This window comes from Eutrigla gurnardus, assembly GCF_963514095.1.
Source record: "Eutrigla gurnardus genome assembly, chromosome: 11".
NCBI classification, from domain to species: domain Eukaryota; kingdom Metazoa; phylum Chordata; class Actinopteri; order Perciformes; family Triglidae; genus Eutrigla; species Eutrigla gurnardus.
Genome location: NC_139925.1, coordinates 18,344,543 through 18,370,699, shown reverse-complemented (window position 1 = coordinate 18,370,699; position 26,157 = coordinate 18,344,543). Strand labels below are relative to the sequence as shown.

Sequence of the window (26,157 nt, the reverse complement as noted above, 5' to 3'; positions counted from 1 at the left end):
GACATCGTCTGCATCTATATTCAGTGCACTTCCAAATATTTAAGAATAAAACACTGATGGCTCCCACTTACTCACCTGCTGCACATGCACTTACTTACTTACTGCACTAGTACTCACATACCAATAATACACGAATGTATTAGCATTACTCGTACCTACAAATATATTTTATATTTATGCTTATATGCACGGCCTACTATGTTTATACTACAGTGTTACTTTGGTGCATTTAAGTGCTCACTGCACTTCTGGTTACTGCATTTGTTTTGTCTGTGCTCAGCGATAAAGTAGAATTTAAATCTAAATCTAATGCCTCTCAGCTGAGACGCATCTCTACAATCAAAGCATTAACCCTGAGAAAGTTATTCACGCCTTTATTTCATCTCATCAGGATTCTGGTTTAACAGGCACCTGTTTGACTGTGGAACCACAAGAAACCACAAGAAAAACGTACAATCTCAGCCTCCTCTCGTCGGCTTCCCACTGCTGTCAAATTGCAGTAAAAATCCAATTAATAATTTACTAAACATCGGATTAGCTCCAAGCCATATCTCTGAGAATTAGAATTCACAGCATGTGTCAGTAATGTTTAGGAAACTGCAGTTTCCAATTTCCATCCTCTAAGGAGCAGAAGTGCAGGAAGTCGTCCTACCTGCTGAACGCGTATATGACCAGGAAGTTGCCGACCATGCCGGTGATGCCGACGGCGAGGATGACGGAGCCGATGGTGTAGTGTGCATGGTCAGGCACGTCCACTGTGGGGTAGGGGTGCGGGTTCTCGGGCACCATCGCCACCTGGAAGACCAAACAGGAAATAATACATGTGGCCGTGCTGCAGACTGCCTGCAGTCAATGGAAGATGGTTTCCAGAGGTGTACAATGCAGTCCTATCTACACTTATAAGGATATTTTCGAGAATTAATGTTTTTCCTATTCATTAAAAAACAAAATCTGTCCCCGCAACGTTTTTTTTTTTACAAAATATCTCAGACACAAAAACATGTGTTAATTATTACACAAGCATGTCTGGCCAGTTAAAGATACATAAAATAGCTGATACATCCGATATGAAGATAAGAAAAACTTTCTGAGGGTTAAGTGAGCTTCTTCACCTTTGACAATAACAGCTGTTTATTGATTTACTTATAGTATTTGACACTCAATTTACATCAATTCAACACATTTCTGTCACATGTTATACTATATAAACCTTTGATTGTGGATGAGGGGCCAAAACGAAGAGGACGAGCGCTGTATGATAAGTCTCTGGCCTGAGAGATGAAGGGAAGGTAGTTAGGTTTACCTTCCCTTCATCTCTGGTGACCAGTAGTCTAATTTATTTGTCTTTCAGAAGAAAAAACTCCTGCAAGTAAGTATGATGAAAGAATAAAAAGTCCTTTATAGTGATGACGTTATCATTGTACAATAAGTAAAAATGCCGTCACATCCATAGACCTTTATCTAATCACCAGCTAGCAGCCTGAATTCTTTTTGACAAACTAATATCTCCACGCGTTACATCACTGTTTCTAATGAACTCTTCTCCCTGTCGTGCCCAGACCTCTTCATCATGTCTTACTGTTGCCATGTTAACGGCATAAATTACTCCGCTGCCGACAGAAATATAAAGGCACAGCTAATCAGACATAGGTCAGTCAGAGCAGTAGCCTGTTTAAGCACACTTGAATAAAATATATCTAAAATATCTGTGGAGCCGACCTGTCCCTCCTATCTCTGCATCAGAGCTTCCTGCACCAGTATGAGGACTCATATGCAGTTTAGTTTGATCTCAAACTATTCACAGAACTGTACTCAGATTCAAATGTTAACCTAGAGAAAGAAAAGAAATAAGAAAAATGTTATTTAGATGTGTTTCGACTAATTCTGACCTGCACGTTTGCATGTTTGTAAAAAACACAAAGATTCATTCATTCATTTGGTTTTACTGATTACTTTTAAGTAGTCAAAATGAAACGAAGCAAGCTTTCCTCCAACACTAAGTCACACCATGGTGACAGACTTCAGTTCAACATTTACTATTAACTGTATTAAACAGGAGCCAAACCGGTGTAACAGTTTACCACACACACACACACACACACACACACACACACACACACACACACACACACCATCAATGAGACAGACATGGGTACACCCGGGCATTATGTTGGCGTGAAGGACACGGTGACAGTGATGGAGTCAAAAATGTGGTGACAGCAGACAGCTGACGCAGCGGGAAACAAACAAACAAACAAACATGTCGGCTCAAGGACACACATCCGAACTGACTAACTGCAGCCTCAAAGTGAGAATCAACAGCTGAACTTAACTCAAACCGACACGTTGACGCTTGTCAGAATAACGCAAAAGTTGCACTTTCTTTAACTTCTTAAACCCCAAGTTTCCTTAAAGTGTTGGTACCTTTTGACACAGTTATGGTTTAACACAGGCTCTCTGGTTGGGATGAACCTCCACAGAATGTTTAGCTGAATATGCATGTTTATCAACTTCATGGGGAGTTTCTTAACTCTTCTGGTTCACTTGCATGGCTCTCATTGTGTTGTGTTGTGAGAGAGTGCCACAGGACTTGACCTGCTCAGCATCTAGCAGCTCAAGAGACAGATATTTCCCTCAGGAGCTGGAAGTGAAGTTAAGTCTCATCCTCTGGGATGTGGGATTACTTCGGCCTCTACTTCTATATCTAATGAATAAATCCAAACTTGAATCTCGTGTCTGTTTTAGAAGAGACACATGTAGGGCATTAAACTGTAGGAGGATTATTGAATTGTTAAGCTGTCACTGGACCAGACACAAAACATCATCGTATTCATTAAAAAGACACACGTATATACATATTCATACGCAAAAGCCTACATAAATGTTCCTCCGGTCTGCGGTGGCTGCTTCAGAACACATCTTCATTATCAAAATGTTTTTCCATCTCATCAGCGGCGAGCGTTTGCTTCTGCAAGGTCACAAATCTGTCACCCCATTAGAGCAGCGCGGCCTGTCACAAAGGATTCAGCGTTTCAGTGTCACCATCCCCGCTGCCTTTCCCCCCCTGTGCTCCTGCAGTTACAAAATGTAAAGCAGAGCTGTGGAGTCGTTCACACTGCTGGCAGCTTTGGGTTTTTTTTACTTCAGGCTTCCTCAAACGTTCTGTCCTGAAAATCTCTCTGGAAAGCAACCCATGTTGTCCTGACGCTGTCTCTCTCTTAATGTGGCTTCACTGCTGACGCATAATCATCACACACGCACCAGACACATGCTAATGCAATACACTGGTGGAAACGCTGGTTTCGCCTATAAGTTCACTGTTGTTATGCGACAACGCCTGCAGGACTCTGAACACTCAGCAGGACGTTAACTTAAGATAATTACAGCCTAATGAGAACTGGAAGCTGCTCAGCTTCGCATGTAAATTATCTCGGTGACTTTAGTGAAAGGTCGTTTTTCTCATTACGATCATTTTCATCACATCCAACAGTCCCGTGTGATGATTTAACAAGCGTCTACATGTACAGTTATTAAGTATTCATTATTAATATTTGGACGCACAGTCACATTAAAGGGAGTTACAGTGAAGGTTACAGTGAAAGTTTGGCAAATGAAAAAAACTTACTAGAGAACGTTAGATGCTGAGGATCTTTGATGAGTCCCTTAGTTTCTGTCAATGAAACTGTCTTCAAGAATTCTTACTGATGAGTCCAGAATCATCTTGTCTTTGGCTCTAACAATGCTGTTAGCTACCTTTGAATAATGCGTGAGCCAGGAGACTCGTGCTAACACTTTGTGAATGCAGCAAATTTATAGCAAATAGAGAATCTTCCCTGAACTGGATATAAGGTGGATTAGTGTTGGCAGGGTTACAGCAGGCAGGAATCCATCACTACTGTAATTATGTCACACAATCTCACCATGTACCTTTTTCGATGCGCGTCTGACCCAGATTAATCTCTTACTGTAATGACAGTGGGGTCTAAATCACTGGGTGTAATTAAAGTTTCACATATCGTTCCTTATCTCCTCTATGAAGCTTTTTCTTCCTCATTCCAGATAATCCAGTAACCCTCCGCTCATGAAGTCATCTGAAAGTCATCTGAACTGAAGCTCGAAGCGGAGAAGATTCATTAGACGACAAAACACCTCGTTTCCTACTGTTTGACTGAAACTAACAGATTTCTACAAACAAATGGACAATTTGTTCATCAAGAATGTGGAAGAAGAACCTGTCACAATGACGAAACTTGACGTTCCCTCAAACCAAACAGCAGAAGCATGATTAAAAAAAAACCACTGTCAAAACACATACAACACATCTCTGCTGGTTAAATGATGCTTCTCCATAAACAGGTTTGGGCGTATACGTTTGGAGGCTCTATGCAGATTCAAAAATTGCAAGTTCACCTCCGAGCACTGATAGAGGTTGGATGAAAGGAAATATGAAATACAAAATGTCTCAGTGCATTGTTAGGATTATTAAGGAGGTGGGTAAAAGGTAGAGAGAATCATTCAACCCGTGTTCTTTCTGCATCTGCATTAAAATAACAATAAACTACTTTTGGATAGGAAAAGATGCAACTGTAATTTCCGAGAGCCCTTAATGTCACATTTCCCCTCACTGACATGTAGGTACAAGTAATAATGTGTTTTCACTAAGACTGCAGCTACTACTACTACTAGAAGGACCAGTACTTCTACACCAGTACTATAAATGCTACTCCACTTCTAGTGCAACTAGCTCCTCTATTACCAAATTCTGTCTGCTTCCCTATTTTTTGTTTGTTTGTTGATGTGTCTGTCAGTGTGTCACTTTGTTTGTTAATGTGTTTGTTTTTATTTTTATGTGTCAGATTGATTATTGTTTCTTATTGTATCTCTTGGTTTGTTTGCAAGTTTGTTTATAAGTGTGAGTGTTCTTTCGTCTGCTTCCTGTGAATGTGTCTGCTTGTTTGTTAGAGAGTCTGTTTCTATGTTTTTTTCTCAACACGTCCGGTGGTCTGACTCTGTGCAAGCTCTGCTGTGACGTTCGGACAACAACCGTCAGCAGAGATGAAGAATGTGAGGTGACAGGAGCATGATGGGAAGAATAAGAGCCAAGAAGCTTGATGTGTCAATTCCAGTTCCCATCAGCCCTCAGTGTGATGCCTGAAGGGCAGCGGCGGATGCTACATTATATATGAGAGCAGAAGAGGTTTCAAAAGTAGAGTTTACTGACAGATTGTACCAGAAGAAGAACACATGCTGTACTACTACAACTACATCTATTGTTGCTGTTACCAAATCCTAACGACTGCTAATGAAGAGGATAAAACATGGATAGTTTTAGCTCACTGCTTAACTGTTACTGTTGTAACTAAATAGCTAAAGTGCAACTTCTTCTTCTTCTTCTGATGCTTTTGTCACCAGTTTAATGCCAGTTCTCCACCAGTTTAGATCAACTTCACCATCAGTTTGCCTTCAGTTCACCAAAAGTTTACTTAAGTTAACCACCAGTTTAGCACCGATTTTCTGCCAGTTCACCACCAGTTAACCACAAGTTTACCACCAATATAATACCAGTTCATCTCCATTTCACCCCCGTTAACCTCTTGCACCAGTATGCCACTAGTTCACCACCATTTTAACCAGCTTACCTCCAGTTCACTACCAACTCTTTAACACCCTTTCACACCACCAATTTATTACCAGTTAACATCTAGTTCACCAACCAGTTCAGCACCACTATACCACCAATTTACCATTGGTTTGCCTCCAGTTCACCACCAATTTAACACACATATCCTAAACACACAACCTATCATTCACACACTTTCATGATCCGAACACAAACACACATACCCACACACACATACACACGTTCCATCTGAACACACACACACTGTTGACGTATTACATCAGGATCAGACGAAGTCACACTGTGAGAAAATCTGTGGAGAAAATTCAAATCATAGGCTTGATTTGGCTTAAATCACGTGTGTTTCCATCTTTACAGTGAGAACATATTTTATGAACTGAGGCTATATTCAGGTTGTTTCTTTCAAGGAGCTGTTTAGGAACTTTAAATTAAATGTGGCTTGTTTTTCAGCTGCATGTGAAATGCATTCTGCCTAGAGGTGTAACGATTCATTCGATTAATCGATGAATCGATTGTCAGTCCTATCGATTCAACTAAATCGATCTGCTAAAATAAATAAATAGAATGAATCGTTTTGGCTTCACCAATAATCAATATAAAATGTGTTTAATCGGATGAATCGTGATTCATACTTATTATTAATGTTTTAATAGGTTTAAGACACTCTCTCCCCTGCCAGCATGTAGTCTATTGAAAAATGTTAAAAATAACTGAGCATTACATGTTTGTATTCAGCATAAAATATTATACAGGACTACTTTTTTATAGAATAAATAATGTTAAATAAGTAATTCTGTGGTTTGTTTATTTTTTCACCTTTCAGAAGAATACAGAATTCACACCCCTAATTCTGCCCCAAACACAGACTCAGATGGTTTTTGAAAGGTGTGTCTCTCTTCTTATTACATCTCTGAAGGCATTTACAGACATCTCCGCAACATTATAGAGTAGTTTCAGAACTTCAAGATTCGGATTCAAGGATTTATTCCTTTCAACAAGACAAAACATTGTATCGTTATAATACAACAGACAGAAACTACATTTTAAACTGAAAACCTGACGTGGAGAGAGCAGTATAAGCTTTTCTTCTGCGCAAAAAAACAGAAATTTTGAGGTAATGAGGCTAAAACCACTGTCATGATTAACATGCTAGGCTGCAATCATCATCACCAGGCATCAATTTGATAAAGAGAGAGTGACTATAAATGGCTGTGTTCCTGTATGTGTGCGCCCTCTTTTCATCAGTCAGCCTTGAAAGCTTCCCACGCCATAGCTGACTGAACCGCTGCATCACATGACAAACATATATACATCTATGTGTGTGTGTGTGTGTGTGTGTGTGTGTGTGTGTGTGTGTGTGTGTGTGTGTGCGCGCGTGCATGTTCATGGTCTCTTATACAACAGGCATTATTGTGGAACTGATTGAGGTCAGTGTTTGATCCACTCACAGATCAATAACTCCACCACAACACTGAGTGGAATGAAACACCTCCCGCGTTATATTGATGCTTTAATGAAACACCAGAAAAAGAGGAAGATGTTGTTAATCTTTTTAGCAACCTGCCTGAGGAAACTTTATTGGTCGAGTCCAGGTCATCTATTAAAATCTGTTTTAAATATTTATATATTTGCAAAATAAATGAATCTAGTTTAAATATCTGACCAGTTTAAGTGACACCGATTCTCTAAATATATGCATTTTGTCAAAAAACATTGTCTCCCTCTTCCAGTATCTACCGTATGCAGATAGTTTGGGTTTTATTTGTGCAGGTTTAGAGAGCTCTAGTCTCAATATCAAAAACTTTACCTGAATAAAGTTGTGTTTGTAGTGCTCACAGTGTTGAACAAAGAAACTACAGCCATTCTAGGCTTTCGTGTTTTTTGGCCCACAATACAGATTAGCGCCGCCTGTTGTATTGGAGACATTACATCTCGCGCAAGCGCGGAACGTATGGCGTCGGCTGTAATTCCGTAGGTGTGAACCGCCCATGTCGTTGTTCGAGTCGGCCATATTAAGTAGCCGACGCCGCATTTACCGACGCGAGTTGGGCAGTTCTTCCGGTGTGTACACAGCTTTAAGCCACAGTGGAGCTTCAGGCTAAATGCTGACATGCTAATGACTAGCTAGTCTTTGCCCTCCGTTTGCTAACTAGCAGTAAACACAAAGCTAGAAGACACTTGTTTGGTGTAGGCTGTCTCACTTTTGCATGGTCTACAGTATTTGTATTATGCACCCAAAATGTAGATTCAACCATTAACAATAGGAACCGCTATACAGAGAGGCAAAAACAGAATGTGTATACATAGGATGGCCAGAAATAGAATCTATAAGGGAGTATATTTTTTTATATTATATTTTATTTTATATTTATATTATTTATATTTTATATGATAAAACTTGTTCAGGATTTTGTTCACTGACTTCCCTGTAAAATCCATATTCATACACAGCAGACAAACAAAAACATGATTAATTTTGTACCACTGACCTGAAATGAAAAAGTCTGAATTTCCCATAAGGCCAGGCTTATCAGCTGTGTGTTGCAGCAACCTGACTGAGATGGACGTTTCAAACGCAGTTTGAATAGTAAAAATCTGCTGAGCCACTGCAGAGATATATAAACACCTGGAAAGCTGTGAGCTGAGCTGCCAGATGGTTTGCTGAACAGAACCATCAGAGAAGTCACCTTTGGAAACTGTTTGGAAAAGGGCAGTCGCTTAAAAAAAAAAAAAAGAAATACTTGGCAGGTGGACTATTTTGCTGATCATCCAGGAAGCATAGTAGAACATGGGGAACCAGGCTGGTTAGCGCGTTAACAGTTACAGTTACAGAAGCTCAACAAGCCATGCCAGTCCTCCCATTTATCCTCTGTATGGTGGCTTTTTTAGGACACCCAGCTCTGACTGGGCAAACAGCTGGGAAAAGACATCACAGCTGGGCCAGTTATCCACAGAAGACAATACAAACACGCTGGACATGAAGATCAAACCTGCAAAAACACAGGTTTACAGTTTAAGGATTATGAGGCAGCCTTTTGAACTTGACCCATCTGTGAACTTCATTCCTCAGAGAAGAGTCAATAGATCAGGACTTTACTATAATTACAGCAGATTCTATGACACCAGGAGCCTTTGGTGTTTTAAAAGATACAAGTTTGGGGCCAACGATGGGGGCGGATTATTTACAGATTATCAGTATGAAGAGAGGTTTAAAATGTGCTTTTGACTTGTTCTCACGGCCTCTATGGACCAGCGGGTCCGAGGTCCAAAAAACACCGCAGGCTCAGGGCATTTTCTGTCTCATTATTTAACAGCTAAAAGTATTACATTCGTTTATAAAACGTTCACCGGTCAGATTTTCATCTCCAAAATACGTCTTTGAACCAACAGCTTCTCTGTTATGTTGAAGCTTCAACAACCAAATGTTATATCATCCTGTTCATTATGCCTGTTTGCTTGTTTTTTGTCATCACACTAATTTTCTGGTGACAGAACTCTTTTTATGCTTTTTATCAGCCAGCTCTCTAATGTTGGATGGACGGTTATAAAAACACTTAACATAACTGCATTACCACATTGACATACAATTAAATAAAACAATAAATACATGATCTAGTGTATTTGGAAGTTGTTCTCATAACAGAACCATTGGCTGCCAAGAAGGAAAAACATCAATCTCAAAGTTTATTTGAATAACGACCAACAGGAACGCAGAGCTTATGTATTCTATTGGACAAAAACCTTGAGGTCTTGATGTTTATAAGCTCATAATAAATATTATTACTTCTGATTCTAGTTAGATAATCAGGGGAAGTATTCAGATCCACAATCCTAGTAAAAGTACAGAAGTATTATCAGCTGCATGTAGAAAAAGGATTTGAAATGTTGTGGAGTAGAAGCATAAACTAGTAGAAAATAGAAATAATCATAGTGTAGCAAAGTATTTGAAAATGTGTTTTAAATAATAAAAACAGTTTGTAGTTGGCGTCTGGTCATTTAAACCTGTGTCACAGACGTCTTTTATCCTGAGTTTAAAAAAAAGAGCTAAACACCAGATCCTTTGACTCTATAAATCCAGCCCTCGGGTTCACCTCAAGGGAGCGATCTTATACATATGAGACATTTTCATACATCTCACTGTGGCCTCAAATCCCTCCAGTGTGTGTGTGTGTGTGTGTGTGTGTGTGTATGATATATATTAGCTGCACATATGTCCTGCTATCAGCATATCTTTTTATCCTTGCTTTCGGTTTTCATTCCCTTCATGCCTCGTTTTATTTGTTCAGAGATGACTTCCTAAGCGCTGTGCCTCTTTTTCAGCCTCTAGAACCAGAACTAAATGACAAAATGTTGTTTATCTTTCCTTTCCAAAATGACCAGTGCTGGGATACAAGTTGGGGCAACAACAACTTTGGACAGAAGCAAAACCAGAAAAGTTACTATAATGTTATTTCACATTTCCCACAGTCTAACAGGTCATGAACCTCTATGTGCTGTCAGTCTAAGGAGCTATGTTTGCCTGATTTGTCCTGCTGCTTTTACATTTGCTTGACTATCCCTTCCCAGTAACACACACATCTGACAAGCTAGTGGTTAGACATTTCGTCCTTGAGAGCCACCTCACATTAAATCAGATTTTTCTATTTCATAATATGATTTTTGCAATGTGTTTATTGTTACGCACCAAATCAAGACAAGTTCCCTGCATGTGCAAACCTTTGATTATTTTTACCAGATGCTTGGTTTATATCAATATATGATGTAGAAGAATATCGATCATGGTAACCATCAATAAACGTTGACAACTACAAAGCAATGACTTGGCACCAAATTACAAAGATGGCAACGGCCAAAATGCCCAACTCAAGGCTTCAAAGTGACAGTCCAAGAACCAATGGTTGACGTCACAGTGACTATGTCCACTTCTTGCATACAGTCGATCTAGTCAACCAATCAGTTCTGTTTCCTTTCTACCTCTATCTTTGTCATAGTTTTTACCCCTCAATGTTGTTATAAGTTTTATCTTTACTTCACTCACATCAGTTCAGTTCTCTTTGCTTCGTGGGTTTTACGTCTGACCTGTCACTTTCCTTCAAATCAAAGTTCTCTATTGAATGTTTTAATTTTGCAGCACATGTGGTAAGAGTAGTAGTCCTTGCAGTACTACCAATAACATGTATCTGGGATCAAACTCGAATCCTCTGCAGACTCTCTGTTGTTTATTATTCTGACTCAGAGATCGCTTGTGGACTGTCAAAACTATTGTGTCACATCACATTTGGGAAATTCACATCAAATCTTATCAGCCGTGTAAACCTGGCAGAAACTCCCTGGTTGCCATGTAAAACAATCACCAAAACACAAGATGATTGTGTGATGTGAGGCCAGAATCAGCGGTGTGTCACACACCATGACAGGAAGCTGAAACACTGAACGTCTGCCGAAGTTTTAAAAACCTGCTGATGGATCAGCGGACCGGCAGCAGAGCTGTGGTTTTCAAATATGGGCTTGAGAGACTTCAGGGGCCCTTGAGGGGACATGTGGGATCCCCAGATCCACGTTCCTTTCTTCCTACCAGAATGTGTATGAGAATAATTCAAGCCAGCTGTTGAATGTAACTGAATACATCGACTCAAATACCATTTTTAAGTGCAAATTCAAGGTTCTTGTACTTCACTTGAGTATTTCCATTTCATGCTAGTCTTTTTAGCGATACGTGGTTCTCACAGTGATACTACAAAAATATGATGCTCATTATGATGCATGGTTGCAGATCAAAGTAGCCAACAGTATATAAAGAAGTTCAAATCAGCCCCAACCTCAAACATTGACAGCAGTAAATGAAACACACACAATAAGGCAAATGGATATATATATGGAACCAAAAAATGTAATTCCACACTGATCAATACTCACTGTATTATCTGTCATGAGAAGTGAGTCTACTGCAAAAATTTCTTTAATCATATTAGACCCCTCAAAGGTCTGCATGACAGAGACATTTATTCCCATTTGCACTTCCTGACACTGATGTCGAAAAAGTCATAGCATTGTATGACGAAAAAATCATGAAAATGTTGAAAAAGTCAGTATAGTATCATACTATCATAGTATAGTATGTTATTTATCGAGGTAAAATCTACTCATGCAATGAGGAAATGCAAATGTCATTTTCATATTGAGGGAAACCTCAAGTCTGCAGTCTGCAGGTTGTCCTGTCATTAAATCACATGTTGACTCATAGAAGGAAATAAAGAGACAGCACTGAAATGTCATCAAAATGCCATCGATGCACATTTTCACACTGACATTAACGGTGCCTGCTGACATATATGTCATGTGATCTCTGTGTGCCCGTTTATTAAAGAGGTGGAACAACTTTCATTCTAACGACTGAATTGGAACTAATTAATTTATGACAGCCTTTTGCAGTAGCTGAGTGTAAAGTCAACACTAACTACTTGCCCTGTTGTATTGACCCTTTTCTTCTTTCCTTCAAAAATCACAATTTCACAGAGATAAAAACAGTATAATTGAAAAAAACAGACTAATATTTTTGTATTGCATCAAACAGAGAACATCCATTTTACTGAAAATCAAATTCATTTTTTTTTATTACATGATGTATTTTTAAATCGGCCTGTAATTTTCAGCTTTTTCGTCACTCATGATGATATTTACGATTATTCACCGCGATCACCTTATTGTGATAAAATCCTATTTTGTTCTATCCTGATGCATATGCATAACATTTTTTGTCATTTTTAACACACTAATTTTAAACTCGTATACACGAATAACTTAATATATAATATTACTTAATCATATTATATATTACTCGACTGTTATGGTAGACGGTATCATATCACTCTTACATGTACTGTGTCAGCTTTGCTGGCTCTAATCACATCATTTGAGACAAAAAATACTGTATTTGTTTTAGTTCATACATCTCTGTCTGTGTGTGTGTGTGTGTGTGTGTGTGTGTGTGTGTGTGTGTGTATTACTACTGTTTGGCTTGAAACTTTGAGTTCTATTTAGATTCCTGTTCTTATTTTTATTTTATGCACTTTATGAATAATTATTTATTTTCATCTCTACCTACTTGTGTCCTGTGGATCAATACATTATTATTGCTATCTTATCTATAATAAAGTGGTTCAAATATTGTAAATTCGACACACACAGCTGGAGGCAGCTTATGAGGACATCTAAGCCTTCACAGTTATAGAGGAGGCTGGTTACAGTCCGCTTGGTACATGCCGACCCTTGTGGGGTGTGGAAGAAAGGTTTGTCACCAACAGTGAAGGCAGGTGTACAGAGTGGGACCAGGCTAGGCTCCACCTGCAGTATACCTACCAGCCTTAACCTCTCGCTTAGCAGGCAGGACGGCATGGCAGATACAAGGTATCTCTGGTTTCATTAAAGGTATTCATTTTCAAGTAGGGTTGCAAAGGGGTGGAAAATTCCCGGTAAATTTCCAGAAAGTTTCCGGTAAATTTCCACGGGAACTTAAGCTTGGGAATTTTGGAAATATTCCATATTTGGAAACTTGCCATGGGAATAATGGGAATTATGGGTATTAATTGAATTTTCAGGGGAACTAACTGGGAATATACTATATCCAAGCATAAATATGAACAGAAGTCATAAAAAAACATCCATACAAAAGGTTTTCAACAGATATTTCAACAGATTTATTTGAAAGTAGAACAGAACATGTTTTAATTAGTTGTTTCATGGGTGAAGTCAAAAACAAGAATGTTAGGTTCAATACTTCCAACCCCACTCATTCAAAAATGGAATGGAACGTTCCCATTCATTGTCTATGTAAGAAGCCGTGCAATGCCGTCGCGGAGCGGTGAATTTCGAGAGACGGAGGGCCGCCGCCCGCAAGCTCTCGAAAATCTTTTAAACTGAGCGTTGTCGATCTAAAAAAAAGACAGATTCAGTAACTCCATATTTTATTTCTCACCTAAAATGTTTTCAGAAACACATTTCGTTGAACTATTTTTGTAATATAAGAGGGAGGTGGGAGGCTGCGAGGGGAGAACGATACGAGCTCGGAGGAGCACAGAGGGGAGGGGCGTGTGTGTGGGGGGGAGGGGGGGTGCTTTTTTCAAACCTTTCAGATCGTAGACTAGAGCTTTAATAAATATATTTCCCCATAATAGCAGCTTACTTCACTTTGTTTAGTCCAGAAGCTCAAATGTGTGCCTTCAATAGTCTTTGTGCTTCAGGCTCAAAAGTGTGGTCCAGTCTTCTAGTGATCTTCTGTACATGTGATGGAGGCATGCACAGTGCCAGTAGGGGGCGTGGTCTCAATAGCCGTGCACTAAGCAGTGCTCTGTGCATGTGGTTGAGGAATGGCATGGATATTCAAGTGTATTTGAATGGCATCTGTTTGTTTTAGTCAAGATTATGCTACAAAATAACTTTCCTCAGCTATATTTAAGTCCCCTTCGAAGAGCCAACCATCAATTTTAAAAATTCCCAGTTTATTCCTGTTTATTCCCATAAATTCCCATTAATTCATAAATTCCCATGGAAAGTTTCCACTTTTCAAAATTCCCGGAATTTTGCAACCCTATTTTCAAGGGTTCTGTTATTCTACAGTATTGTTTGTATTATGTGTCATTGAAATCATGTTTGTAATCCTGAGGGATTCAAAAATACAATATAGACCCAAAATGCCAGAATGAACAAATAACCGAAAAGTTAAATATTCAGGTCCAGGTCTTAGCAGTAACTGCCCTCTTACGGTCTCGCCATTGTTGACAGTCACATTTATATTTTGTTGCCTTTGATGGGACGTTGCCTCGATGATGAGGGTTGGTTGCTCATCATTTGGTCCGACTGCTGTTTGTGGATGTTTCCAACTTTACTAATTGTTTATTGAACATCTTACAAATCACTTTGTTCACATTCTCCTTTTTCATTTGGTTCAAAACCAAAGGATTGCCAAATAAATGCGTTTTAGTGGTGTAACGGTGTGTGTATTCGTGTAGAACTGTTTGGTACAGGAGGTTGAATGTCATTTTTAAGAAAGAGGGCTGGTTTCTGACTTGCATTCAACGTTAACGCACATGAGAGGCCAAAACTGGAGCTAGTAATATCCATTTCAGATAGGGAAATCAGGAAATGAGAGGCTCATAATATAATCGGCTTCTTTTTTAAATCAAGGACACACTGTATTGAAAAAAAAAACTTTCAGTGATAAATCTGCCACTGTTGTCAGATGAGACTGATGTGTCCTAGGCTGAACAAATAAAACCAAGACTATCTGTATGGATAGACACCATTTGAAGAAATGGACAAAATATGTTTTTTGATCCTTTAACCCTGAGCTGAGAAACCAAAACAGAGAGGTGGATGAGAAAGAGTGGAGAGAGATCCATCTCTGATCTGAGCTCTTATCTTGGAGACAAATGGAGGCAGCCGAGCCGTGACTTTTATGCTGGAAAGGAAAACAGGTTTGAACCAGCTGAGTAAATATCAACCTGCCAGTTGAATCTCAACATACCATTCAGGTTCCCGAGCTTCTATTGTTTGTTTTGTGAATGAAAGTGATTTATATTGTGAACGTCATTTTAATCGCTCCTGTTGACAGCTGTCATAGAACAATAAATAAAAGTAAGATGATCAACTGAATCTATGAAGATGTATCTTCCAATTATGGTGTCTGGATTGAGTGGTTTTAAAGCATTTACATTTAGTGTTGGACTTATGTTTACCAATCGCAACATTAAAGTGATGAAACCATGCATCAATAATACAATCCAACAATATCATATATTCCTCAGATCTTGGTGCCCAGCCATGTCTCTTCAGTGACAGATAGTGTATGTGTGTGGGTGTGGGTGTGTTTGTGTGTGTGGGTGTGTATGTCTGTGCATTTGGCAATGTGTGTGCGTGAGTGTGTATGTCTCTGTGTATCTCTGTATATATTTGTGGGGGTGGGAGGTTTTGGGTTTAATGGTGTTTCTTTGTTGTTCATATTTTGTTTTGTTTTTGTTTTGTTCGCTCTTATTTTCTGTAGGGCACTTTGTGTTACTGCAAAGTATGAAAGCTGCCATATAAATAAAGCTTGATTTGATTTGATTTGAAATGGGCTATTCTGCGTGTTCTCCCAGTGTTAGTGTGGGTTCTCTGCAGGTTCCCCGGCTTCCTCCCACAGTCCAAAGACATAGCATATGGCATATGTCTTTGGCATAGGTTCATTGATTACTCTAAATTGCCTGTCGGAGTGAATGTGACTGTGAATGGTAGTCTGTCTCTAAATGTCAGCCCTGTGATACAGTGCCTTCACAGTGCCTTCAGCCAGTGTCAGCTGGGTGCAGCTCCAGCCCCCTCACGGCCCTTAAGGAGAAGCAGTGATCGATAATGGATGGATGGATATACTTAATGTACCAAAAGTTAAAACTATGATAAAGCAGAATGGCCCATTTCAGAATAATATACATTATCAGATTATAATTACTGATTAATCTCTGAAATGTTGCAGCTGGTAAAGGTGGTGCTCCTGTTAATTACTTCATATACTGATGGCTTGTATAATCTACAGGTTAATAATCTGTGTTGGTGGACACCATCACTTCATTTCTAGCGCCGTCTGCTGTAACCCTCCAACATCTCTGCTACAGTTACATTGTAGGTCTCTCATGTGGGTACATGTGTCATAGCCCATAGCTCCCACGAGACTTCAGGTCAGTAGCGGCCTCAACGCCCAGGTAAGGACGGGAGACACCAATATTACATACAAAGGGGGATAGAGGGATAATAGAAAAAGAAGAAAATCTGTCTCATCAAATACGATTATAAACAATGCCAGCAAAGGAAGGTTAGCATATAACATTGTGTTGTGTCTTCTACTAAGGCCAACTGTATGTGTAGCATGTGGGAACGCTAGTCGTTGCAACCACTGTAAGAGAGAGAAAGGACATACACAGATTATAATTAATATTGCTGAATGATGTAGCTGCTGTTTATTTTTCACATCACAGGGCTTTTGTGTGTGTGTGTGTGTGTGTGTGTGTGTGTCTTCTAGTTTCCATTTGATGAATCAGGCTAATTAAAGCAGACTTGTCCCACAAAGTACCAGAGCAACACTAAATGAATATAGCTGTGTGTGTATTAATAAGAGAATTGACCTTTCGCTAAGCCCCGCCTTCTGCTGCTAATGCATCAAGCTGTCAGAGCGACCATGGAGTCGCTAACTGCACTCCCTGAACAAATATAAATAAATGCATAGATGTAAAAGAGAAAAGGGGATTTTGAGAGCGAAGCAGACAGAAGTGCGTACATTATGTTGAAGGATCTTTCCAGCATGTCAAGCTGATTCAGCGGTGAAAACAGGTCAAAAGGATAAAGATTAGGGATGTCCGATGTTGACTTTTTGCCGATATCCGATAGCCGATATTCTCTAAATTCTTAATTTCCGATTCCGATATCAACCGATATGGTATACCGATATACATATGCATTTTTTCCCCCCAGACTAATTTTAGGTCCCATCACATTATCTCCTGTCATGCATTGTCTATAAAAAAAATAAGGACACTACTTCAACTTATGGAAAAGTTCCATATTTATTAACATTTTGTCAACATGTGTAAACATGTGTAGTGTAGGACAGCCTACTGAAAACTGCTCATTTCTATGAGGTACAACAAACAACACTTTTGGAATGAGGTAAAGTGCACACAAAGGCAATAAAAGTGCAAAGACATAGCCTAGAGACAGACTCAGTCCTTAGCCCATTACTTGGGCTAATACAGTAATTGTCAATTGAAAATATAAACTGGGCTCAATCAGCCCTGTTAAACATGAGCAAAAACAAAACCTGCAATATTAATGTGGTGTGCAATAAAAACAAGAAAGGCACACAGTTCAGTTCAAACCTTCCAGAGTAGTAAACAAAGTTCTCCTTTTGTCCAGAGAAAGATGCTGAAAGATTGATGGGCCATATGTAACTGTCCATAACTTGGCTAAAACAATCATTAAAAATATAAACCGTTTCTTTCTGCCCTCTCTTTCACATGAGTAACAAAAAATGTGCAAATAAAAAAGGCACAAAAATAAAAACAGCTTCAGTTCAAAGAAGCAAACATAAATTAGAGTGCAACGACTTAAAGTTCTCTAATTCTCATCCTCGTACTACTGTTTAAGAGGGAGATTTCGCTCTTGGGTGTTCCTTGTTGTATTTCAGTTTTTTTTCTGCTGACTCTTTGAGCGACAGTTGCGTTGTTTTCTTCACGGAGTCCTTTCCTCGTTGTTGTTTTCCCTTACATTGTTGCTGCAAAAACGCTTCGTGTGCCTCCGGGTGGTTTTTCTTGATGTGAGAGATTAAATTCGAAGTGTTGAATGACGAAGCCTTGGTCCCCCCTCGCATGACATGCGCCTCACAATCTTTACAAACTGCAAATCTGGTATCCCGGGTGAAACGTTAAAAAAAACTCCAGACCGCAGACATTTTGTGTAACAACGAGCGAGCAACCTGTTAGCTACACTAGCCACACTCTTCTGTTGTTTTTTTGGTGGTGCGGTTTGATGATGTCATCAATTGCACGCCGGTAAATGTCAGGACCCAACAAGCAGCAGCAGCGGCAGCAGCAGGCAGCAGCACAACCCAGGCATTATATAATCGGTTTTCATTATCGGTGGAAAAACCGATAACGATATGAACAGATATTACAAAAATAGGCTAATATCGGCCGATATTATCGGACAGCCGATATTATCGGACATCCCTAATAAAGATAGAAGTCATCGCCTACAGATCACGGTGTAAAAGTGAACATACAATCAGTATGTGTAGACATTCAGTACAGAAAGGTCACACCCTTCCCCATGGATGAATTAAACATGTCATGTTTGTCAATTTGAAAGATAATTTTGCTGATAAATATTTATCTCTTGCCATTGACTGCCATACTTTTTTTTTCTCGAAAATATGGTCCCATGTTGTTCCACCAGAAGGGGCGTGACTTATCTCTCTATACCGTCGGTAGCTAGCCTAGCATAGCATTTTTTTAAATGTAAAACATTACATATTATAAATATGAATCTCCTTCCAACTTATGGAGGTAACATGTATCAGTATTACACAACATTAAGCCAAGACTAGCTTTATATCCAAATGCATGGAAGAGTTGGATAGTTGTCGCACACTCAGAGCTGATTGAATTGGTTGGTAGGGCGGGACTTAGCGAAGGGACATTTGAAGCAAAGTAATGTAACATACATTTTTCTAGTTACTAATTACTTTTTTATTCATTCAAGTACAGCATTTAAAGGACCATACCAGTCTAATTCTGACTTCTCTCCATTAGCAGAGATTTCTCCTGTATTCAACACACGGTGTGTGCATCAGTGTCTGTCTACTTTCGTAGAGCTCAGCCGACCTGTTTTAACCTCCATTCACTGCCATGGATGTTGTAAAAACACTCTACCAGACTGTTGAGTTGCTGGGTTTATGTTATTCCACCTTGTGAAAACCACAGCATTGTTTATTTCATCTATAATGACTGCATTACTCTAATAAAATCCATTAAAATGTGCGTATTGATATCAAATCACGTCTGCATCCAAAGCTAGAAGCAGGTTCTGGGTGCACTTGTTGTTAATCTCCGGCTGCTTCTAGTTTACGCAAGTGGCCCGGGTGGAGCTAGCCCATAATATGTCAAGTTGTCAAGAGGGTCTCATTTTGGTGTACGCCGACCTCAATGAAAAGCACACTCTCGGCACAAGCAACGCGTGCTCTGAAACGTTTATTAAATATGGACTAAACAGACAAACTAAAAATCAAGCAACTTTGGTAAACAAGAGGTTTATGTAAACTCATTGGCCAATGTTGTCAGTGGACAATGACGTAGTAACACTGGTATGGTCCTTTAAGTGAATGTACTTAGTAACTGTGATGACTCGTCCAGACTAAACTCCCACTTCCTGGTTTATTGTGTTTTTCAATCACTACTTTCGTGGACTCCGGCTTCACTTCCTCCCATTGTTCAGTTTCCCTCCAATGCCTTCACCACACCTGCTCCTCATTACCCATCACTCACTGAGTTTATATACACCAGCTCACACACCACTTCCCTGCCAGGCTCTCAGAACTTCGAGTCGAGCTTTCCAGCATTATTTCCCCGTGTAGCCCTCCCGTGTATGACCATTTCCTGTTTTTGTTTTCAAGACTGCCTGTGCCCAGTTTTTCTGCCCTGTTCTGGTTTTTGACTTTTAGCTTGTTGTTGGATTTTGCGGTTTTTGCCTTGGATTGCTTGTTTTCTTTGCCTTTCTTAACTTTCCACCACTGATCTGTATGTGTTTATCAAGTCCCAATTTACTGTGTCATCTCATTTTTTACTTTTAATGTGTACAGCCAACGATAAATAATTTTTTCCAAGAAATTTAGTGTCACCGGACTGGTATCTAGACTTATCGCTGGATAAAATGGGCCTGACGGTATTTTCGATGTCTGTCGTAGAAAAAACCGAGTCAGTGGAAAGTTGGCATGAGAGTGAAGCACAGCTAGAACAGCTTTCTAATAAACAACACGTGTGCACCAATTTTGAATCAATACAACATTTGCGGAACAATGGATGAAGGCTCTGACTACAGACGTCAATATGTGTTTGCTCAGCAACACGCGGCGGCTGGAAAAAGCGCAATCGTTACACACATGATTCTCATGAAGTGTGTCATCGGTCCACCTGATCACCTTCACATCCTGCACATGTGTACAGTGTCCTCACAGCTGGAAGAGGAAATAAAGTACACCTTTCAGCTGCGAAGCGTGATGTCCGTGCAGCTGAGAGGTGTCTGTGAAGTAGAGCGATAAGGAAAAACATTTCTGCTCTGCCTCCCGTAATCTGTGTGTGCGTGTTTTCTGATACCACACAGCAGAAGCAGCAGCAGCCTCCACAGCGTTCACATCAGACTGATGTAGCTTCAGACACAAACTAAGACTTGTCTTGTGCAGCCGAGTGTAAAGTGTTCACATGAAGGCCAGGCAGCAGTTTGTCTGATGAACCAAGCGAACCCCTCAGAGGAGGAAAGTTGCATTCATGCATTTCACGCTGATGCTTTCACATGTGCAGTCAGCACATCCCCCCCCCCGTAAGCCTCTCTCTCTCCCCCGTCTCTGTCAAGGTATCCTCAATAGCTAATTGAAAAAACAGACCAATTGAAATCTGTGACATCTGCAGGAATCAATGTCACGCACACACAGTATTTAGAACACTAACTGAAATGTTTTATTTCAAATATCATCATTAACTGAAATTATAGTCATATTCAAACTATCAATCCAAATGAAATCTCTCTGTTTATTGTGTATTTGTATTTTTGATGTGTAAATGTCTTGTTTTTATCCTCTGCTGCCAAAGTGAATTAGGTCATTTTATCTGATAAATAAGTAGCCCTATGACCTGGTGTCAATATTGATGATATTGATAATATGACAACAATTTATGAAAGAAGCTACATTTTGAACAATAATCTTGTTGGAGGTGGCACCGAACTCTGTGCATCAAAATGTGCATTTAATACTGACTTGCTCACTGGCAATAGTAGGAACATGGCATATAAAATCGGATTATTTTTCGATTAATATGTCTAATTACTCAATTCGGTGATATGTAACTCACCATTGGAGCTTTTCTAAATAAAACTTAACAGGAGTTATTTCGTCATTTCGCTGCCACATCCATCGCGCGAGAGGGTAATATTTTTTAACAACATTGAATTCTACATTGATATTTGTCAAGAAAAGCGTGCAAATATTACATTACTGGTGGTTTCTATGAAGTTCAGTTGCAAACTATGAACACAAATGATGCATTTCAAAAGCCCAAAAGAACCAACGGGAAAGTTCCTCACCGTTGGGGCGGCCGAGATGGGAGGCTGGAGCTCCACGGGCCGGTACGCATCCACCACCGAGCCGTTGCCGCTCCCCGCGGATGCCGCCGACAGCGCCAGGTTCTCCGTGTAGCGCGCCGCCGTGCAGTTCGCCTCGTGGTCGCTGCACGAGATGATGCTTTGCCGCGCGTTGCCGTTCATCCCCCCTCCGCCTCCTCTTCCTCTCTCCTCCTCACGCGGTCTGTCTGGAGGAGGAAGAGGAGAGAGAGAGAGAGAGAGAGAGAGAGAGAGAGAGAGAGAGAGAGAGAGAGAGAGAGATCAGCGGATGTTCAGCAGGTGGAAACAAAAGGGCATCACATTAAAACACAATATTATGGTGACACTAACTAACCTTTGACACAGTGACAAAATCATTTTGAGGTAGCTGCTTTACACAATCAGCTCAGCTATTTGATAAACAAATAAATTATGTAGCTATATGCACTAAAGTGACTTCCACCTCAACCAACTGCAACATTAAAGTGATGAACATATTAATGCATGTTATTATTGTCAAATGGGCATAATGTGAAGGCTTTACTTTTACTTTTGGTACTTTAAGTAAAACCAAAAGATCTGAGTACTTCTTCCACCGTTGATAAATGATTAGCCCGGAATCACCTCTCTGTTTTTCATTATTAAACCATTATTCAAACGCTGGATTAAGATCAAGGACATTTTGTAACATTCAATGCCAACATTTTTTTATCTGACAACAACATACATTACTGACTACAGAAAGTTTGATTCTATTTGCCAAAGAAAAACATCTCGGTCCAGTCCGAGAGTTTCATGATAAACCCTTCAGTCTCTTAACTCTCAACAGAGTAAATGTACACGCTGTGCTTCATGCGAGTATACGGGAAACACAGCTCGCAGTTAAAGGTTCCAATATCACTCATGCAGACTTGTCACAGGAGCAAAATCAATACAGCAACAGGCCTTGTTTTTATTTCACTTAGTCTGCTCTACTGTATCCACACACTTGCCACTAGGAATGAGACGAAAATTGTATTATTATTCTGGTCAAAATAATTGCGATTCACAATATTATCCCGATAATCACCTAAACTTGCTTAAAACACTTAAATTGACATGTAAACATATGGAATCACGATACATTTTGTTTAACAAATATTTGTTATTGTGTCACAGATAAGACAGCTTTTTCTGTGCAAACCTGTGCAAACTAGTGCAAACCGTTCACCCATTCATCCATCCATCCATCCATCCATCCATCCATCCATCCATCCATCCATCCATCCATCCATTCATTCACACAGTTTATTCTGTTCAGGGTACCTGGACAGGTTGTCAGCTATCACAGGGCTGACAGAGCGGGCACTCACATTCACACCTACGAGACATTTTAGAGTCACCAATTAACCTCTCCCCATCCTGCATGTGTTTGGACTTTGACAGGAAGCCGGAGAACCCAGAGAGAACCCACACTAACACTGGGAGAACATGCAAACTCCACACAGAACCCGGACTACACAACGGATACACAAGACTGTCAAAGTTCAGGAGATTATGCTTCTGAATGATGTTGCAATGATGGTAACTTGACGGCTTTTTGTCCAGTGCCTTGACAGTTTGTTTGTAAAGCGTTTGCAGTGGAGCAAGTGTTGTTTTTCCAGCATGTGTGTGAAAAATCATGAAGTGCATGTACAGTTTTGCGGCAGCTAAGGGTAGCTGGTTTCGGATAAACCTAAAGTTCCTTAGATTTAATTTTACAATGTTACAAACCTGCTTCATATAATTCTTAAAGAATAGCTGCAGTCAATAAGAATTCCCAGATATTTCAAATGTGAAACAGTCTGAATCCTTTCATCCCTCACAATAATATCTGGTTATTCTTCCATTTTTCCTTATATAAAAGTACAAACAAGCGGTTTTACTCACGTTGTGTCAGGCAAGACTCTGAGAGCCAATTAGAAATTTTGGCCATTGCTGATGTTAGCTGTGACTACGTCTCTGTCTTTACCATGTGCAAAAATGACATTGTCATCCGCATATACGTTTCAATTTCAGGGCATAACAGTGGCAGGTCGTTCACATATAAGCTGGATAGAAGAGGTCCTAGAATTGAGCCTTGCGGGACACCAATAGAGCAATCAACAAACAATGAAGTCTTGTTTATTTTGTATCCCGTAGATCAGCTCTATTTTAGACTTGGAACCATGATAGCAAGGTAGATAGCTGTTTCAATACTCTTGTGACAATATTTACAATTATTCCGATAATGGAAATTCACCGTGATCAACTGTGAGTTGTTGATTTTTTTTATCGTGATCTGAAACCTGCTGTTCTCCATCTGTCCACCTGATGCCCTCAGACTTTTCTGCCTATCCCGGCCAACTAACTCATCTGCAAATTACCCTCCTCAGTATTTATACCATCTCCTTTTCATCATCAAAGTTGCTTTTTGCTTTCCAGCCTCCTGAATGTGATCTGTTCCTGTACCTGCTCCCGTGTCACGCCCCTTTTGGATTTGTTCTTCCTTTCTTCTTGTTGTCAACATGCAGGCCTGTTCCTGACCATTGCCTCACAGTAAATTCCCTTCAGGTGTTGTGGTGTTCATGTGTTGAAAAAGTACCAAATCTGGAGGTTTGGCGTGAGAAAGGAGTGAGTTTACGGGACATCTGTAGCCCTTTGCTCATCTCTGAGAGTGTCATAGAGACCCCAGGCTACGTTAACAGCACATAATGCCTTTTTTCAATTGTTCCCAATGAGGAAAGAGCTGCAGCCACATGCCACACCAAGTTGAAAATCTCTCTTCACAAATTTTCATTATGTCAGACTCTAACATCCCCTTTAAGAAAATAAAAGTGATCAGAAGTGTCCGTTATCTGTTGACTGTCAGAGGGAGCCCACATGAGGGAGAACTGCTTTTATCCCTTATCTTTATGAGTCAGTAATTTAAACATGGAGTAATGAAGCAGACTGGAGGATTAAAATACAGCCTGAGGGGCTTCAGAGAGTTTCACACCTCAAAAATGAAGAAAATACTGAAGGCAACAGGAGTTAATAAAGCTGTTGTGTTTGATAGTTCTGTTCTGAAAGCACACTCACATTCAAATTTTTGAAGACAATCAGTCGTTATCTTTTTATTGGTATAGACTTTGTTCAGTAAATCAAATAAGCTTTTTATGATCACTCCGTCAACATTTATATTGTTAATGTTCTGTCTATAGTGGGCTGTTTGTATATTAACATTAATTTAATTACCTCATTTATCATTTCCTGACCGAACAGCTCATGGATTTAAGGACACATTCATTCATGTTCTCCAACATTTGCCTGATGAGCACAATTATATCTTTTTGACATCTTGTGAGATTTAAAGACATGTTTGGTAATTATATTAAATTAGTTTTATGCATCCACCCTTTGAACCAGACTGCATTTTAAGTTTTACTGAAGATCCAAAAGTGTCCAAAGAAGTACTCCAATCTTTTACTTTAGTAAGTATACTATTCTGAAAGTATTCTGCTATTTTGTGTTCCAGATGGTATTTAGTATGTCCCAATACAGTAGGTCAAAAATAACATACATTTTGCAGCATTCTTTTTCTGGCTATTCTGAGCCACAATCCTCTGCCCAGCATACAGTATATATATGTCAAAGAGAGTCAAAGTTCAAAGTGTCTCAATTTGTGTATTTTATGTACTTAAGTAAAAAGTATGTATTTTTAAAACCTGGCAATTAGCATCAAAATGTACTACCAACAGTAAAAGTACTCCTTATCTTATATCGACTAATTCAGAATAATATATGCTGTTTGTTTTGCAATTCCCAGCCAGAAAAAAAGGGAATTGTGGCAAAATGATTAATACCACACTCACTCATTTGACCTAAACATTGTCTGCTTTACACCAAGTTTGATATTTTTTTTGTTGGAAATAACTCCACAAGGACATTAAACACATCATTCAAAAATAATAGCCTGTGTAAACACTGCCATTGATATAGAAGGATTCAGGTTTTCTCTTCGGTGAGCACAACACGTTGTGTTCATAGACTCTGCATGCTTCCAATTAAAATGCCAAAGATTCTAGATAAGTGTTTTATACTCAGAATGGCAGCATGCAGTTGGCACGTGGAAATAGCTGTTGTGTTGTAAATATTTTGTATTTTTTGTTTTTGTCAGAGTTTCGACAAAGAAGGCCCTAGTTTCAGAAAATGTGCTTTTACAAAAAAAATAAACTGTACTGATTATATCTATAGATGCATTAATGTGTTCAATGTGGTCAAGGTGGAGCTCAGTTAAATTAATAATTTACTGCTGGGAAGTTTAATCTACAATAATGCATCATATTCGTTCATTTATATTTTCTATTATCAATCTGAATGTGTAACTTCAGTTATTAAAAAGTACAATATTGTTTCTGAGATGTAATGGAATAGAAGTAGAAATCAGCATACAGTACACTAGAAATCAAATGTATTACATTGTGCTAAAGTACAATGCTGGAGTCAATGTTCCACTACTGCAAAAACAAAATATGCATATTTAACTGTTCGTTCAGGTGTGTATATAACTTTATCAAAATCAACTGAGGTTTTTCAATAATCAGAAAAGGTTCAATCCTCCAATAAAACCTCCAAACATCAACTTG

At 39.4% G+C, this 26,157-nt stretch overlaps 1 protein-coding gene across 2 annotated transcripts in view; it reads right to left on the bottom strand.

Moving 5' to 3' along the window:
• Positions 1-26,157, bottom strand: part of LOC311020488 (melanopsin-A-like) — a 37,343-nt gene that overhangs the window by 10,405 nt on the left and 781 nt on the right. For both annotated transcript variants that reach the window (XM_084020536.1, XM_084020537.1), the window contains exons 2-3: positions 21,518-21,741; positions 653-795 (exon numbers count right to left, since the gene is read on the bottom strand). In XM_084020536.1, the coding sequence (XP_083876662.1) occupies positions 653-795; positions 21,518-21,697 (323 nt within the window). In that variant the 5' untranslated portion in view covers positions 21,698-21,741. The remainder of the gene's footprint in view (positions 1-652; positions 796-21,517; positions 21,742-26,157) is intronic.